Raw genomic sequence first — 18,524 nt, forward strand, 5'->3', positions numbered from 1 at the left:
TACCCCAGTAGAAATTTTAAATGAAATGAAGCAAAATGAGGTAATAGTTTTGAAAAGACCAAATCAAATAAATGATCTTCAGATTCCAAAATGAAAGTTTTCATACCACTGCACCAGATGCTGGCTGCACAATCCACGCATATTCTGGACGAATAAGTCGTAAACAATTAATAGCAGCCAGGTAACAGTTGCCTTGCTTCTCAAGTCCCCGGAGAGTTCGAACCTCTCTGCCAAGACGCATTCCGTACTCAAACATCACTGTGCCAGCTATGAGGCAACAATAAATCAGACATTAGAATTACAAAAATGTGTTTCTTTAGAGACACAGAATTTGCTTTACTTATCAAATTTAAATTAAAATTTAAAACAAAATTGAGTTTAACTTAAAGCCACAGAAAATCACATTAGTAAGGATGTAGAAAAACTGGAACCCTTGTGCACTGCTGGACAGAATGTAAATTGGTGCAGCCACTATAGAAAACAGTATGGCAGTTCCTCAAAAAATCAAAAATGTAATTACCTTATGATCCAGTAATTCCATTTTTAGGTATATACTTCACAAAATTGAAAGCAAGATCTTGAAAAGATAGTTGTACACCTTTGTTCATAGCAGCAATATGCATAATGGCCAAAAGATGGCGGGAACCCAAGTGCCCATTGATAGATAAATAAAATGTGATATATGTATACAATGGAATACTATACAGTGAGAGTCTTAAAAGGGAAGGAAATTCTGACATGCTACAACATGGATGATCCTTGAAGACACTATGCTAAGTGAAATAAGCCAGTTGCACACACAAAAATACTGTATGATTCCAGTAGCCAAATTCATAGAGACAGAAAGTAGAATGGCGGTGGTTGCCAAGGGCTGGGGGAGAGGGGAATGGAGAATTGTTTAATGAGTATAGAGTTTCAGTTTGGCAAGATGAAAAAATTGGGGGGATTGGTTGCATAATAATGTGGATATACTTAATTAACACTACTGAACTGTACACTTAAAAACAGTTAAGGGGGTAAATGTTATGTGTATTTTACCACACTTAAAAAAACTGGTTTCTGAATGCTAATAACTCTTGTTTAAAAAAGTAGCATATTGTTTACTACGGGTAATAAATTATCAACTTATGTTTTAACACAAGATTAAAAAAACAATGGGATGTTGTTTAATGAGTATAGAGTTTCTGTTTTGCAAGATGAAAAGAGGTCTGGAGATTGGTTAAACAGTAACACAAATTACTTAACCCTATCGAACACTTAAAAATGGTTAAGATAGTAAAGTTAATGCTTTATATACTTTACCACAATTTTTAAAAAATCATGTAAAATGTTAGTTTTGACTTTTAGGTACTACATTTCCAGACAGGACAGAAGATTAGCTTAGAGAGCTAGTCTCAGCCAAACTGTCATTTATCCCCAGCCAGGATTCTGAGACCAAGAAATGTTGGCATGTTCTGCTCAAGAACACACTCTTATTTTTATAATGCTTTACACAGGTTGAAAAAAAATATTTTTTTGAGACAGCATGGGACTCCAGAAACTAAACAGCATTTAAAAATTCTCTTTCAGTTTTCAAAAGAAACTATTTTCATTCCAATCAATATTTTTGAATGCCTGCAATATGTAAGACATTTGTTAGAAAAACAGCCTTGCTCAAGAAAGACCTGGACATTAATCTAGCTAAACTGGTATTAAACAGACTGATGTAATGGATGTTGTTATTGTGGAAGCAAACAGTGGGAGATCTTTAACCTGTATTTCCCTTCCTGTATGAGTCAAGAAAATAAAAAATGTGCAAACATGTTCAGCCATTAGGAATATTAAGACCATGCCTACAAATTATTTCAATCCATTTTTTCCAATGAAAATTAGCAAGAAATCTAATGAAAAATTCTGAGTGAAAATGGTATAAAAATGTTAGACGTTCCAAAAGGGACTACAATGCTTATCTTGTAAAGTATGATCTTAACACAGACATGCAATTCTTTCGTTTTAGCTGTTCTGATAAAGACTTTGGTCATCATAGAAATTCCAATTAAAATATATTCTACAAAAATGACTGGACTATAGTCTTCAAAACTATCAGTGTCCTTAAAGGGAAAGTAAGGCTAAAAGAAGTGATTCAGATTAAAAGAGACTATGATGAATAAATGCAGTACATGATTCTAGATCAGAGAGTAAGGAAAGTAGTGAGGAATGTACTATTAAATAAAAATCATTATGACAATTGGCACAGTTTAAGTATGAGCAGCACATTAGATTATAGCACTACATGTACATTTAATTCACAAAATTCGTTACATTTCATTAATTTGATAATTGTACTGAGATTATATAAAAAAACGTCCTTAGGAGGGAGACACATGGGAAGTATTTCTGCATTGAGTCCTGATGTCTGCAACTTACTCTCAAGAGGATTAGCAAAAATAAGTAAGGAAGAAGAGGTCAATGCAAAATGGCACAGGAACTCAAAAACCAGCCACAAGAATGCAAGATGCCTATACAGAAAAGTTTCTTTTATAATCAGATAAATGAGTCTATGGCCATGCCATCCTGAACAAGCCTGATCCCGTCTGATCTTGGAAGCTAAGCAGGGTCGGGCTTGGTTAGTACTTGGATGGGAGACCGCCTAGGAAGATCAAGTGCTGTAAGCGTAAAAAAAAAATAAGGGATTGTAAACTGACAAGGTCCTTGCAATCTGTGAGGTCAATCAATGGTTCCCTTGCCAAAAAAAAAAAAAAAAAAATCAGATAAATGATATATGTATAATGCCATCTCACTGGAAATGCTTCAAGAATGTTCTAGAATGAAAGCACGTATCTTTAATGTTAACATGTAATTTTCAAAAGGACAAAGCTTATCTTGCCCTTAAACATAATTTCTCCAAATGCTTGTAGAGAACACTTGTCCAATGGTAAAAATAAGGTAAAAATTACATAGGTCAAACACAATATTTTTGTAAAACATGATTAAACTGATAAGGTTGACTCCAAGTATAACTGTTGGTTTCAACTGCTTACCCTTTCGGTAATTGTGGCGATAGATGTGAAAGGCATATAGAAGCTCATAGTAATTATGAGTCATAAGGTCTACAGCTCTGGCACGTGATTCAATTATTCCCACAACCTAAGGAAGGGGAAGCAATCAGATATCAAAGTTAGAAACTATCAGGACAAGCACCATAGTTGTGTCCGGTCATCAGGGGAGAAATAAAATTACCTCATTATGCAGATTCACATAGGGAAACTCTACAAGATCCTGGAGCTGAGAGCGTTCACAGAGAACCACTACCAGCTGTCGTAAACAATCCAACTGCCTAAGAAGAAAAAAGGGACACGAGGGTGAACTGTCTTAGTGGATTAAACAGGGTTGGCAAATCGCCTTCTCTAAAAGACTGAGGCTCACTACCTACCTGCTGGAATCAGGAATTTGGGTTAAGGCCTCATACGCTTCGCTATTGTGACCCAAATCCAAATGATGTTTGAAAATGCATGTCCTTAAAGTAGCCTAAAGTATCAAAAATATGGAGAAAAAGGACAAATGAAATTAAAATATCACATCCATGACAAACCTCAAAAGAAAGAACTAGATTATAGTTAGTTCTTACCTGACTTTTCCAGTCATCGCCTGCTTCAGTAATTGCTGATGTAGCCAACTGAATAACCAGTTCAGGCAAACCAATAACATCTAGTAGACGTAAAACCTAAAGAGAAATAAAAGAAATTTCCATTAAAATTAATATGCTAGTGCACTTCAAATTGAAATATAACTTTAAATCAATTAGATAACTTGGCAAAGTCAAGATTAAATCAAAAGTGCTAACAAGATGAACAGGATTATCTGGTCAATATTTAAGATTTTCCTTTAGATTCTACTGTTCAATAACAGGCTTGTTGTAAAAACTTTCTATTGGTCTTTTCTGTTCTCAGCTCTATCCTCAGTGCTCAGGATATAATAGGCTCTCAGTAAGTACTTGTTGAATGAAGGAACAAAGACAATTTCACTACTATTCCTATTGCTGTTTAGGTCACAGATGAATTTAAAGCCTAGTAAATAAATTAACACCACCGCCTTATAAAAACCCTAAAAAATATACATTAATGTTTGATACAACTCATTTCTAATACAACACGGAACAGCGCTCTTCAAACTTTTTAAATTGTCCACTCTATTAACAACGTCTGTGTAATACTCCTCCTTACGTGCACATTTATACACACATTCTCTAATATGTGTATAACACACTCAAAATATAAATTTATAAAGAATGAAGGATAAAAATAGCTTAACATTATATTTATTAGTACTTATTATTTGCTTTCTTTTCTTTATTCACAGTACAAAAACATCCTTTTTTTGTTCTGGATGCTTAGTTTTTTTTTTTTAAGGTTATACTTTTCGTTGAAGTATAACATATACTTAGAAATGTAAACAAATCCTAAGTATATAGCTTGTTGGCTGTTCACAAAGTAAACATATTCATGTTCCCAGAACCCAAATTAAGATAATATATCAGCACACCAAAGCCCTCATGTTACTTCCTCCAGCCACTACTGACTTTTAATAGCTTTGTTTTTAATTTCATGGAAACAACCTTATGGTACGTATTTTTTATGTCTGCCTTCTTTTGCTTGACATGTTTGAAAGACTGATCTATGTTATTACATGCAGCAATTCATTTCATTGAAAAAATATACCATAATTCATTGATCCATTCTGTTAATGAACACTTGAGTTGTTTCTCGTACATGACTTTTATGAATATGCTGCTTGGAACATAATCACATAGCTCTTTTGGTTAGTATGTCTGTCTGTCTAGATATATTTAGAGCTGCAGTTACTCAGTCATAGAGTATGACTGGAGCTACCAGATACTGACAGTTTCCCAAAGTGGCTGTAACCGATTTATACTCCACCACACGTGATTAGGATGCTAAATGTCTTGATAATTTTCATGGTTTTGTACTATCTTGAATTGACATTTCAATTCAAGGTATACTTACTTAGATTTTAAAATAGCATTCCTGAAAAGTTCAATTGTTTCTGGCTGATTCTTGTCAGATCTGATTATAGACTGTCACTGTTTTTACCTTGCAACATGGCTGATGAAGAGCCTGTGTCAAAGGCAGAAGTGTTAGCCCTAAATTTTCTTCATTTGGTTGTACTTTCTTTGTTATTATAATCTTCAATCTGGCTTCATTGCAAACATTTTAAAAGCCACGTCCATATTGTAAAGGTGATTTTCATGAAGATTAAGCAATATAATGTGTAATCAATTTAATCAGGCAAACGTAACCTAATGAAATCAAATGACGAGTATGCCATTATGCACCACTGCCGCTAGCTGTGGCACACTCACTCTTCCCACAGATGCCTAACTTGAGACTAAGTGATAAGTGACCACGTGGTAAAAGGACCAACTAAAGGCACCAGAGTCAATCCTTATATTAAATATTAGCACATCTTGATTTATTTCTGCGAGCGAGAACTCTAGTATTTTCTTTCCAAGCCCCACTGTGGCGTCTACTGGAGCAGTGATTCTTAACTTTTTTGAACTCTAAATCAGTAACTTTCTTCTAATGAAAGCCATCAAGCCTCTCTACAGAAAAAACAAAACAAAATATTTTGCACATAATTCCAGGGGATTTATTGATCCTTCAAATCTATCTGGCCTCCTATTAAAAATCTTTAGAATTCAAAATAATTTTCTCATTAGTAGAATGGTAGAAAGTTATTAAGAGCTACAAATCTATTTTAGTATAAATTCATTTATCTCTTTAACAAGCAATGAACAGCCCTTGGTTGCAATTACTTTTGGGAGGGAAATCCAGATAACAAATAACACGTAGATACTTAAAAATACAATATCAAGAACAGCCAAATGTTATAAAGAAGAATAAGGTGGGCAAGGAGATTGAAAACCATGCCTCAGTCTGCATGTACCTATGGGAGAGAGAACAAGCAGGCACGAGAGCGTGAGCACAGAGTTATTCCACACAGGTGAGGCAGGGAGGAACTTGCTGAGGAGGTGACACATGAGCAGTGACCTGAATGAAATGAGGGTGTAACAAACCTGCCTATCCGGAAGAAGACTATTCCAGGCTGAGGGAACAGCAGAAAGAAAGGTCCCAAAGGAAAAAAGGTATGTGCCTGGCTTGCAGGAGATGGTAGAAAGGCCACTATCGTTACAGCTGAGTTACCAGAGGAAAGACTGGTCGGTGGAAGGGTCAGGAGGGTCACCCACCCGAGGGCCAAAGCATGAACTAAGGCCACATAAACATCACAGGTTAACTCTTTGAGATAGCGGCAAGACTAATATTAAGTAATAAAATTCTAACGATGACTGGGCTAATAAAATTATATCATGAAGCGTACTTCGTTCAAGTTAAAAACACTTATCAAATTTAATTAAAATGTTTCTTTAATTTCTCTAGGCAAATTCATTTTCTCTTTAGTTGGAAGTTCAGGGAACAATTAAATTTCTATATTATTCTCCAAAAATACCTAAGTAATACATTTCAGATACAGTTCTACATAGGGTGGGGGAAGAAGGGCCAAACCATGACATAAAGCACCTTATCATAATACTGCAGCCTAGGGGTGGACACGACCTCCCCATCCTCTGACCGGATCAAGCGATCCAAGAATTCCTCTTTGCCCACTTCAGATGCTGCCTGGCAGAAACATTCCAGAGCCTGGAAAATAAAAAAACGCAAAGTGACTTATAGTGGATTGTTCTAATTCTAGGTGCCTATGTACGAGGGAAAGCCAAAAAAAACCCACCCCAAATTGTTTAAGACTGCTGACTATATTCACAAGTTCTGCCATTCTAAATTCTATCTGATGCATTACTTAATATTTATTTTATCTTACTTTTAAACTTAAATGCTATTAAGAAGTAAACTTTAATAACTGATGGACAAATACACAATAAAGCAACTACAGCAATATGTTAACATTTGTAGAATTTGAGTGGTAAGTATATGATTGTTTAATGGGGAAAACAGCAGCATTAAAAAAAAGGTATAATGAACATATAATTGAGAAATAAATTTTATTTACAAAAATGTATCCCTAAAAACATTTGCACAAGGGAAGGAGGGCTTTACTGTTTTCTTTATATCTTCCTCTGTCCTAACTATTCTGTAAAGTACATAAAGCCGAACAGTCCGCACAGGTATATCGTGGCCCTCTATGACACTCGTAATCTTCTTTATCCTTATCTAAAGGATTCTATGCATCCCCTCCCACCTAGTTAGGTGGAAACTAAATGTTCTCCTTGCACTAAAGTTTGTTCATCACTCAAATGCAGTTTACCTTCTGTCCCTCTCCTGTAACCAGGTAACATCGTCCCAGCATAAATCGACAGGAACCAACATTGACTTGACACCAGGGATGTAGCAGTTGAATATAATCCTTAAAGATATAAAAGGTGCTTTCTGATTAAGAAAATAAATACTATTTAAGGAAAGGAGATACTCATTTCCAAGTTCTTCACAGAGCGAGAGAAGATAGTGGCCAATCAATACAAAAGTTGAATTTCCTGAAATCGCCTGGAGAGTAAAACCTAATCCCATGAATCAATTCTCCTATTAGCCTATGAGACATTTTAAGAAAGCAAACAGGACCCCAATAACAATAACATATGTAAACACACAAAGGCTTTCTACCTTTTCTAGCCATTTTCTACCTTTTCAATTTTGGTATTTACTGCTTTAATGACTAGATTCCAGTAAAAGATTAATATGAAGACAATGGTATATTTGTTTTACTACAAAGAGAACTTAATAGAGATTATTTTAAAAAGGGGCTCTTTCAGAAAAAATTGTATTAGGACTGATATCATAAAGATGGAAGTAAAGATAATCTCTGGAGTATCTTTTGGTGCAATCATTTATAAATTATTATGGTTCTTATTATCAGCACAATTAAAATAAAGGTAATATTTACAAAGAAAAAAATTCCAGAAATTCCATTCTTTACAAAAATAAAAAATCTGAAATATTCGATAGTACTCACCTGCAATTGTATATACTGACAATTTCCCATCAAACATTCTAGAAAGAGGCAACCGGGATTGCTAGGCCATCTAGTCACTAGTTAAGGAGATTTTTTACTTTTCAAGCAAAGCTAAAACATCCACAGTGGGTAGTCGAACTCCATGAAATGGCTTAATTTTAAAAAAAGGTACAGATAAAGTGGCAGAGCACAATTCTTTTGACATAACTATGTAACTTTAATACTAGACAAAGATAATGAAAAGGTCATATACTAGGATCCTACTCACCTAGATTAGAACTCAATTATTAACTACGAGATAAATCACGTATTTCATCCCTAGGTGGTCATTTCTAATTCTAGCTGATAAATTGTATGAGACTGCTGTTGGTACTAGTGAACACCCAGCATCTAACACAGTCTCTAGCATATAGAGCCATTCAAATACACTTGATGAATATATGCTTTAAAAGAGAACTAGGTATTAAATGTGTGCACACCAATAAAATGTGGCTCAACTCCTGAGCAAAAAAAAAAAACACCCAAAAATTGGGATCACATTTGAAAATAAATATTATCTCTTATTGGGGGATAAGGACCCAACCTCGCTAAAAATCTTCACTATGAAAGCAGAAGAAGAGCCTTAGACCAGCGATCCCCAACCTTTCTGGCACCAGGGACCGGTGCTCCTATGAGAATCTAAAGCCTGATGATCTGAGGTGGAGCTGAGGCAGTGATGCTAGTGCTGGGGAGTGGCTGCAAATACAGGGAAGCTTCGCTTGCCAGCCCGCCGCTCACCTCCTATTGTGTGGCCTAGTTCCTATCAGGCTATGGACTGGTACCAGTCCATGGTCTGGGGGTGGGGGACCCCTGCCTTAGACTATTTAGATAGAAGAAACCTTTCTAGTGGCTTTTAAATAAAAGGATACAAGAGCTGCAATAAATAATTGGTGATTGCAGTAATCATCTCAGGCCAATTCAACCCAGTTTGGCTCAGAGGTGCCTTTGGTTGAGAGAAGAGATGAGATATAATGTGTTTTCTGGCAACTTCTTGGAAGAATAATTCCACAATTGTCTGAGGGCAAGATACTTAAAAAGAAAAAGTTATAACAATCACCGACTTGTGATAGTAATATCGACTTTCAATTAAGACAGTCTACAAATTCATTTTATGGCCATAACAAAGAACATTTATTATTTCAAAATATAAAATGCATCATTGGTATAAATGGCAATAAAAATAAAAGCAGTTTGTAAACTGTAAAGTACTATACCAATGCAATAAAAAAGCCACTTAAATCAACACTGCAGTCATTTCTTTTCACTAGTCTCTTATATATCTTCCCTACAAAGTGTTGACAATAAGTACAGTCCCAAGTGTCCAAGTGTTATGCCACAACAACACAAAACGAATTCTCCAGAACGGTTCTCAAGCAGGAGCGGGGCTGCTTCTGAATATCTGCTGATTATACGAGATTACAAAAGCTACCGTAAAGTAAATTTAAAAAGGGATTTTGTTAAATTTATCAGTGGAGTATCAATATACAACCAAAAGGCAGCAGTGTGAATACACATATACACAACATCTTTCATTTATGTCTCACCGGGACTACAGTTTCATAAGACCCCTTGTCACAACCAGGGGTCTAAGGCCACAGCTTACTTACACCCTCTCACAGTGACAGCAGCACCTAGCCAAACTTTTTATAGCAAAGATGGCAAAAGACCCGTTCAGTGAATATGCAATAAGTGCCACATTTAAAATCAAATGCATACACAATCCAATCCTTACCAAACTTATTTGCCATTAAAGCACCAGAGTCAGTTAGTTCCAGTACTGATAAGTGTTGGAGATTAGACTCCCTGTGAGAAAAAGGAAAAAAACAGCTTAATAACTTCTCCTATGCCAAATATCACTTCAACCAAGTTATCCTATCAAGAACACTGTTATTGTAATTAGCAAACTGAACATGAAAACTCTATTCAAATCATGAAAAAATCCAGAATAGTTATAGTTTAGATTGTTGCCCTCAATATTACTCAGTGATCCTTCAATGAAAAGCCAGAGCAGAAATTTCTTAGATTTTACCTTGTCAGAGAAAACAATGGTTTATTTGATTGAAAATGTGAATCCTGTGTTGAATTTTTTCTTCTTTTGGTTATAAAGAATCTTAGTTTCCCTTTAATAACTAGTACAATGTTTTGTGTGTGGCCTAATTTTCCCTCCGAACTCATTTTATCATTTTGCCTTCAACAGGATTTATCTTTATGTCATACACACACATATATAATATATAATAATATACAGTTGTCATTTTCATTCTTGTAAGTTGCCTTTGACCTTTAGAAAATGAAGCATCTAAAAGCTCTCTGAGTTTTAAAGACAAAATATGTGACAGCATAATGTTTATAATTTTTATCTTACAAGACAATGAAAAAAAAAATAAACTCACAGTGTGTCAACTGGAACATCAGTTGCCAAGCACTGACTTCCCCACTTAATGAGGTAATAAGATAAGAGTAGGGGAGCTGTTCGATGTAGTAGGTCTTGCTGAGCTTGAAAAAGCTGACCGACTCCCAAAATCACCTACATGTAACAGGTGGGTGGGTGAGACAGTAAACAGCAATTAGTAATAACTCTTACAGTTTAGATGGAGACAAAATATAATCATAAATACAAAGGGCATATAAAAAAGCAACATGTATACATAAATATAAGCACACATCTATTACATTTTGGGGTAGCAGGTGGCAAAAATATCTACCGAAGCAGTAAGTATAAAAATAATCAAAAACAGCTCACCAAGTCATGGAAGCTGATGGTGGGGGAAAAAAACCCTTAAAATGCTTAACTTTCATTAAATCTGTGGATTCAGAACTGAAGAAGAGAAAAAGAGAAATCTAAGTCTTTCTGGTCTTGAGTAAAAATAAGTATGACCATTTGAGGAAAATTTGGCAATAAAAGCCTTAAAAGCCTTAAAAACTGCGCCTGTGACCAATTAATTCTAGTTCTTAGACCTATCCTAGAGATATCATCAAAGGTATAAAGTTATAGCTATAAAGGAAAAACTGGCAACAATCTGGATGGCCAGAAATGAGACTGAATTAAAATTGTACTAGATAACAATTAAAAGTAACGTTACAGAAGAATATGTAATAACATGAAAATGCTGATGAAATTTGTAAGGTGGAATAAAAACCACCAGATTACAAAAAAAATACATATAACGTATACTAATTTTATAAATAAAACAAAAAATGACTTGCACAGGAAAAAAGGGTGTACACCAAAACATAAATAGTGGTTATCACTGTGTAGAAAGCTACAAATGAATTTCTATTTTCTTTTTGCTTACATGTAAAGGCTTATAGACAAAAAGTCTACAATGAATTTCTATTACTTCTGTGTTTAGGAAAAAATGACAAAGATTATAATTAAAAAATCCAAAAAACACTAACGAAGTGGAAGAATCTATTAAGACTGAAAAGAACTTAATAAGGGCTGCCCTAAGTGATGGACTTCCAGGAAAGGTCCTGTTGCTCCCTGGTGGCCCTAAGCAAATAATCTTCCTAAATGTTTTTCCTTATTTTCACCTGAAATTGTACCATAAACAATGTATCTGAGTTAATAAATCCTGATTTAAAAAGGATCAGTATCTCCGGGAACTCCAAAGACCTTTACATACTAACATGAAATAGTTTAATCAGATTGCTTGTCAGGCTCAGAAGAGATTACTGATGAAGAGACAAAAGGACTTCTGGCTGTGGGCAGAAAGGTAATTTTTGAGCATGGAACATCCAGCAGGGTGGGAGACAAGGACTGCAGGATGTCTGGTGTACAGTCTTTAGTCTGGCAACTTAAGAAGAACAGGATGGAAAAGGAAGCACAGAATGGCATTGGGAGAACCCTAATGACAAACTCCCCAATCTCAAAACTGCGCTTCGGGTAAATCCTGTATTGCAGAAAGAGAGTTCTTTTCCTTATTCTCTCCTCCACAGCTATCATATCCAAAATAGTAACAATAATACTCAATTTTGGGAGAGACAATTTGCGAACATTTCCCACCACTAAAGGATAATAGTGAGACAATCTGCTTCACCTATGTTCTTGATTTATAATTTCGGATTATGATGCTTACTCATTCCTAATTTAACAACTATTTACAGAGCACCTACTAAGGGCCAAGCATGGGGGACAGAGCAGTGAACAAAGTCAAAAGTCTCTGTGCTGGTAGAGCTGACTTTCCGTTATGTGCCTTAGGGTTACACCAAGTTTCAGATTTCACAAGTTTTCCCTTGAGTAGTACTTACTGCATCTCCTAGCCTCATTAATAGCTGCTGCAAGATCAAAAGGTCTCGGCAGATGAGGAAGCGAGTACTGGCAATTTTACACACGCCTCTGCACACAATATACCCTGCTGTGCTACTCCCATAAAGCTGGGAAAGATTCATTCGAATATTCAAAGGCTGGGCTGTAATTTATAAAAAAAAAAAAAAAAAGTTAAATTTATCAGATTTTTAGAAATCTTAGACATCTTTGTTGTTGTCATTTACCTGGATTAAAGCCCTTTTCCATTTCCACTTCTGTTTCATAATCCATTTCCCGTATGAGAAGCCCAATGGCATGGACTGGGTTCCTAATTTCCTGAAGTTTACTACAAATGTCCTCCATTACATTTTCTCTATAAGGGCAAGCAGAAAATTCCTATTACTACCAAGACCACATCAGACAAACCATACAAGTCCTGAAAGCTAAATGCTCTATGAAACAGGAAAACCAGCCACATAACAAAGGAGTGGAGATAATCACTCTGACATATAACATACTTTCACTCCATGTATTAAATTTCCCCTCATTTTTTCAACAAATGACAATATGAATGTGAGAAAAATACTTTTGTGCTTTAGAATTTATAGGTCAGTTAATAGTTACCAGCTAGACTATAATTTATGAGTCTGTTTTCAGACCTGAATTCATGTGTTACATTTTATGTTTAAAAGCCAAAAACGTCTATTTAGAATAAGGGCAACTCCCTATAACTTTAAGCCACTACTTTGTACATACTTGAATGTACATGAAAAACCTGACTTGGGCACTAAAAATTGCTAAATTTCCATTAGGAAATGCACTTTACCCTAAATTCTCCTTACACATCAGTAGTGATCAAATCTTCCAGAATCTGTTCTGCAGCTTTTTCTGGAGACTGTAGGTTGTAACAGCTCATCTCCATCATTACTGACATATCCATAGTCACTGACTCTCCAATCAGCCGAAGGCATTTTATAAGACATATGACATCCCGAGCAACATCCACATCTGTGAGAGAAAGTTAACATGTCTCAAGCCAATGAAGAGCTGATTAATATTATGCTAATATAAAGTAGTAATAATTAAATGCCGAGGACCTATGTGAGGTCTTGGAGATGCTTAGGCCTCTTAAGTTTTCCTTAAAATATCTACAATGTGACCTGATCAGGAAAGGTCACAGTGGCAAGCAATGTTTTTTGCATCTATTTGAAATAAAACATAGGGTTCATATAGAACAGGGATTAAATATGGACATAATAACTATTACCATCAGATATAGTCGTCTCATCCTCTGTCAAAAGGCTCTCATCAGGCAGGAGATACAAATGATCCACTAAGGAGGAAGGCACAAAGAAAGACAGGTACCCCTGGAAAAACAAATCTTCCAGTTATATTCTTTTCAGTGAATGTTTAAAGGTATAAAATTATGAACCAAATCTTATCACGAGGAAACATCAGACAATCCAAATTAAGAGACACTCTAAAAAACAGATATAGTCTTCAAAACATGTTTATGTCGTGAAAGACAAAGAAAGGCAGACGACAGTTCTTGATTTAGCTAAAGAAACATGACAAATAAACATATGCAAGTTCTTGGACTAGATCCTAGATCAAGAAGAAAAATTATAGGCACAACTGGTAAAATATGAATATGAACTGTATATGTCAATCAAGTTGCCTGATTGTTAAACTGTGCTGTGGTTATATAAGAATATCCTTGATCTTTGATATATGCTAAAATATATAATGTCGATGGGGCACAATGTCTATAATTAACTCTCAAGTGGTTCAGGAAAAAAATTATTGAAAGAAGAAAAGCACGTGAAAGTTAACAAATGGTGCATCTGGGAATACAGAAGTTCTTTGTGCTATTCTTTTAACTCTTAAATCTTAAGTTTGAAATCACTTCTGTACAAGAGATAACTAAAATGCAAAAAGGTATAAATAATGCAGAAACTATCTAAATACAAATAAACTATAATTTTAGGAAAAAAACCAAAAACAAAACAAAGTCCTAAAAGCTAACTGCAACATACAACAGACTAGCATTATGAAAGACCCAGTGAACTGTCTAAAGTTTTTCTGTATGCTTCAGTTCCCTTACTTTTTTCAGCAGGCACACCATATTTGTGTGTGGATTCAAAAGTAGGGCAAGAGGATGAGAGAGGGCTTCTTGATACTGAAGACAGCAGGCATAAAACTTGCACCAGAATTCCCGTTGTAAATTTCGAAACTCTTCCTGGGAAAATTCATACTCTGTTACACTTCCTTGGAGCTGGCAAAGAAAATAAAACAAAACAAAACTTGATACCATTTAAAATCTTTCTACCCCCAAAACATGACAGACTAGTATTTTACTAAGCTACAGTCAATGAATATTCCTTTAATATTTAATAATGATACATATGCATTATAAGCCATAGACTATATAAATAGGTATCTAGTTCTCTAAATAAAAGGTTTAAACATTTATACTTCCTACTAACAAGTTCCAGTGAATAATTTAACAGTTCCTCAGTATCAACCTGCCAACATCAAAATGGAAGAATATATTCTTCCTTTACCCAAACTCACCTCACTTTCAACAGCTAAAGTAACTTCTTTCTTTAGTTCACTCCAGGAAAGGTCTAAATTCCTCTCAGTTCCTCGACAGAAAATCTAAATTTAAAGGAGAAATGTGAGTGGATTATATAATACCCAAAACTGAATGAAAAATACTCTAGTTTTAGAAGGCATTGAGGCAACAGACAACAATCCAAGAGAGACTGTACATGTGCAGAATACACATTTAGCCCTGACGCTGTCCATATAATTTCTGTAAGTGAAAGTATAGCAAGTTTGAAAAAGTTTACATAGACCAGAGTAACTACAGAAATCCACAAATATAAAGGAATTATGGATTCTTTCAATTCAATAATGGAATTGGGCACATTTGAATCATTACAAAAAGCAAAAAGAAACAGAACAGCTATTGCTTAGCCAGAAGAAAGCTGTAAGACGATACTAAATATATACATCCTGAAACTGGCACAGAGGTAAGCTAAAGGAGTGATGGGGGTGCTCACTACCGGCAATAATTCTGCAAAAGGAAAGCATCTGATTAATGTCTTACAGATAATTTAATGTCTCACTGTGCAAGAGATAGCAAGAGAAATAGTATCATACATTTGATTATTGTTAAAAAGGAAAAAGTGCTGATGAGATGAAAGAAAAAACACCATAGGACAAAGTAACCATGTCATTCTGAAGTTTTTTTTAGAAAGAAAACATGAAATAGATATTCGAGAATATACCTAAAAGAAAAGTCTGGGGTCTAGAAACTATATTACCTGAAAGTTACAGAACTGGGTGTATTTAGTCTGGAGAAAGACAGTATATTAAGAGAGTCTTAAAATATCCGAAGAGTTGCTTTATATTAGAGAGACATGTTCCAAAAAGCTCCCAAACAAAGAAGCCACCAAAAGGATGGGGGTTAAATTTCATCCAATACTGAGAAGAACTTTTAAATGACATGATTTGGGAACAATAATTCGCAAGAGCTAGTGAGAAACTCTTCATTGGACACAGAGACATCTAGAAACTGAACAGTTTTCTTTTAGAGAAGCCACAGAAAATATCTCTGCTTTGTAGTGGGAGGTCAGGTCAGGAGATTCTAAGGCATTTTTCAATTCTATGAGTGATTATTCTTTAAAGAATCCTTTTAAAAGTTATAAGCATGTCTTAAACCATGTGATTTTGAAGCTAAGATTTTTAGTTTTCTTGAACCTGAGCTAATTAGATCTTCATTGTACTAACAAAAGGGTTAAAAACAAAGCACCACCAAAACTAACCAGAAAATATTTTAAATTTCTTTCAAGTATAGAGATTATACGTAGCATGAAAAGATATCTTTTTATAACAGGGTAGGCACAAGTTTCTCTTTTTACTACTGGCATGCTTCACTAGTCACTGGGAAAGTTCTCATCCTACGTCCCAACTGGCAGTCTTGCTTAATGGAAAGAACATTTATAAAAATTATAATAGTATTTATAAACACATTTATAAATGGTAACTGTAAAAAATCCTAAAAATGTTATGCAACTACAAAAATACATTTAGTGTTTAGTATATGCAAAACAAAAATTAATAGTAACCAGTAATTATACAACAATAATAATAAGTCTTTTTCTTTTTTTAAAGAGATAGTCTTGAATAAACATTATTCTCTCACCGACCTGTAAAGCTTTACATAAAGCTGCAGTTATGAATTGTCCTGGGGTAAACAGATTCCGCAAATACATCTCCTGTTAGGACGTTAAAAATAAAAATTAATGTCATTCTAAAAAGATACAATTTTGAAAAATTTGAAGAAAGAATTCAACACGTTAGCTTCAAAGTTGAGTTTCTAGTATATGAACATGGCCTCTCTACATGTGAGCAATAACTAGTAGTAGAGCAAATCTACATTGTCACACTCAACATAAAGAAGGCTAGATATACTATTCTTAAAACGGAGTGCTTCTCAGGGACTGCCTCACTGGGTTCTACTGGAAAACAGCTTGTCAAATCCCAACTGTGGATGAAAAAAGGGATTCTATGGAAGATAACCTCACAGGGGGACTGATCATAAATTCCTGACTGGGCAGGTTGCGGTGAGCAGCCACGCCCTAGGCATAGAACTTCATTAGTAAAAGGTTTAACTTTGCCTTAATAAACTGTCCATTGTTCCTGTGCATCTAGGTTAACACACTTTAGAAATAAGCTGTAACCACCCTCTACAGAGCACATAATCTTGGTAACTATCCTGCAATCCAATCCCTGACTTGCTTCTCTCTCGCCTCCACGTACTCTTCCTTAATCTCAAATGCAAAACTGTTATTCTCAGGAGCATTTGAAACCTTGTTCCCAGGCATCTATTTGGCTCAAATAAACTCTTACAAAAATTCCACACGGGTTTGGGCATTGCTTAAGTGAACACAATCTTAAATGGAAGAGATGGATCTAGGTTACTGGCAATATGCACTGGTAAGAGAACAATTAAACTAAACTGCTTTCTACACCATCCACTTCGTTCTATGGCTCACATATTAAAGAAAATGAACCAAGAAAAATGAAAAAGTGCAATAAGCTCTCAAGTGGGGAAATGAAGTAGAGAGAAAAAGATGAATAATCTCACATTGCCTAATTACTTTGACCAAATTTCATAAACCAGATTTGCCAATAAGTAGCAAACCTGAGACTAATCTTCATTCAGGTTTCCTTCCTTCTACTCAGGTTCTGGGGGATGACAAAATGACTAAGATGAAGGAGAAAAACAAGGATTTTAATAATCAGCATATGATTTTGGCTTTTAGACAAAAGTGAAGTGCCAATAAACTTTTGCGATTAAAAACATAGCAATATTCAATTTCAGATCTGGAAAGTGGGATTTCCAATCCAATTAAGAGTCTCTGTTTGAGACCCACAGCCCATAATTTTTAATCTTATTTTAAGAATAAGGTATCAACTGAACACTTTTTCTTCCATTTTTCCTGAGAGTATCCCTGGAAAACAGACTGACCTGTTTTGCTCTCTATTGCATTACCTTTTAAAGTTATTTCCTTCATAGCATATAGCTCTATCAGAATTTACCTTATTTCTAGTTTATATGCATGTACCAACATGGTTATTATAGTGGACAACTAGTGTTTGTGCCTGCCCAGAATCCACTTCCCCTTCTTTTACTAACGAATCCCTTATCTTTCTCTGGGGAACCACTCCTCCACAACTGACTTCACCACCCTCCACAAGAGCCAGGCCCAGGCTGGACATGTTTCCCATGACAAGCCAGACTAGTCTATTTCTTCTGATCAAAGTGAGTGTCAGGAATTAGCACATGACTCAAGTAGGCCAGTGGGTGTCTATTTCAGGACCTGGGACAGAGATGCTATGCTCTCTTTCCTCTGGAGTTGCTTCACATTCACAGAATGCACAGGCTCAGGAAGCCTGCCTGAGAGTAAACCCAACAAGGAGAAAGCAGAATACAGACAGAAGACAGATCAAGCTCTAAAAGCACTGTCCAGCCATGGCTGAAGCCAAGTAACTCTGTACTTCTCGGCTGCACAAGCCAATACGTACTCATTTTAAGCTTAAGTCAGTTTGAGGTGGGTTTCTTTCATCTGTAGCAAAAAAGTTCTAATACAACCGGTTCCTCTCAAACTAATGATCAGGGCAAATCATCTCCTTATGTATAAGACTT

At 35.4% G+C, this 18,524-nt stretch overlaps 1 protein-coding gene and 1 pseudogene across 1 annotated transcript in view; one reads left to right on the forward strand and one right to left on the reverse strand.

Annotated features, from left to right (window-relative positions):
• The window catches only part of NUP160 (nucleoporin 160), a 40,865-nt gene that overhangs the window by 6,979 nt on the left and 15,362 nt on the right, over positions 1 to 18,524 (reverse strand). The window contains exons 11-28 of the mRNA XM_039869353.1: positions 16,522 to 16,590; positions 14,882 to 14,965; positions 14,412 to 14,582; positions 13,575 to 13,674; positions 13,150 to 13,315; positions 12,553 to 12,680; positions 12,310 to 12,470; positions 10,452 to 10,585; positions 9,791 to 9,861; positions 8,928 to 9,087; positions 8,020 to 8,089; positions 7,318 to 7,416; positions 6,576 to 6,695; positions 3,608 to 3,703; positions 3,413 to 3,507; positions 3,220 to 3,316; positions 3,021 to 3,126; positions 107 to 267 (exon numbers count right to left, since the gene is read on the reverse strand). Of these exons, the coding sequence (XP_039725287.1) occupies positions 107 to 267; positions 3,021 to 3,126; positions 3,220 to 3,316; positions 3,413 to 3,507; positions 3,608 to 3,703; positions 6,576 to 6,695; positions 7,318 to 7,416; positions 8,020 to 8,089; positions 8,928 to 9,087; positions 9,791 to 9,861; positions 10,452 to 10,585; positions 12,310 to 12,470; positions 12,553 to 12,680; positions 13,150 to 13,315; positions 13,575 to 13,674; positions 14,412 to 14,582; positions 14,882 to 14,965; positions 16,522 to 16,590 (2,088 nt within the window). The remainder of the gene's footprint in view (positions 1 to 106; positions 268 to 3,020; positions 3,127 to 3,219; positions 3,317 to 3,412; positions 3,508 to 3,607; positions 3,704 to 6,575; positions 6,696 to 7,317; positions 7,417 to 8,019; positions 8,090 to 8,927; positions 9,088 to 9,790; positions 9,862 to 10,451; positions 10,586 to 12,309; positions 12,471 to 12,552; positions 12,681 to 13,149; positions 13,316 to 13,574; positions 13,675 to 14,411; positions 14,583 to 14,881; positions 14,966 to 16,521; positions 16,591 to 18,524) is intronic.
• LOC120609450 (uncharacterized) lies at positions 2,536 to 2,654 on the forward strand (annotated as a pseudogene).

This window comes from Pteropus medius, unplaced genomic scaffold (assembly GCF_902729225.1).
Source record: "Pteropus medius unplaced genomic scaffold, Ma_sr-lr_union100, whole genome shotgun sequence".
NCBI classification, from domain to species: Eukaryota; Metazoa; Chordata; class Mammalia; order Chiroptera; family Pteropodidae; genus Pteropus; species Pteropus medius.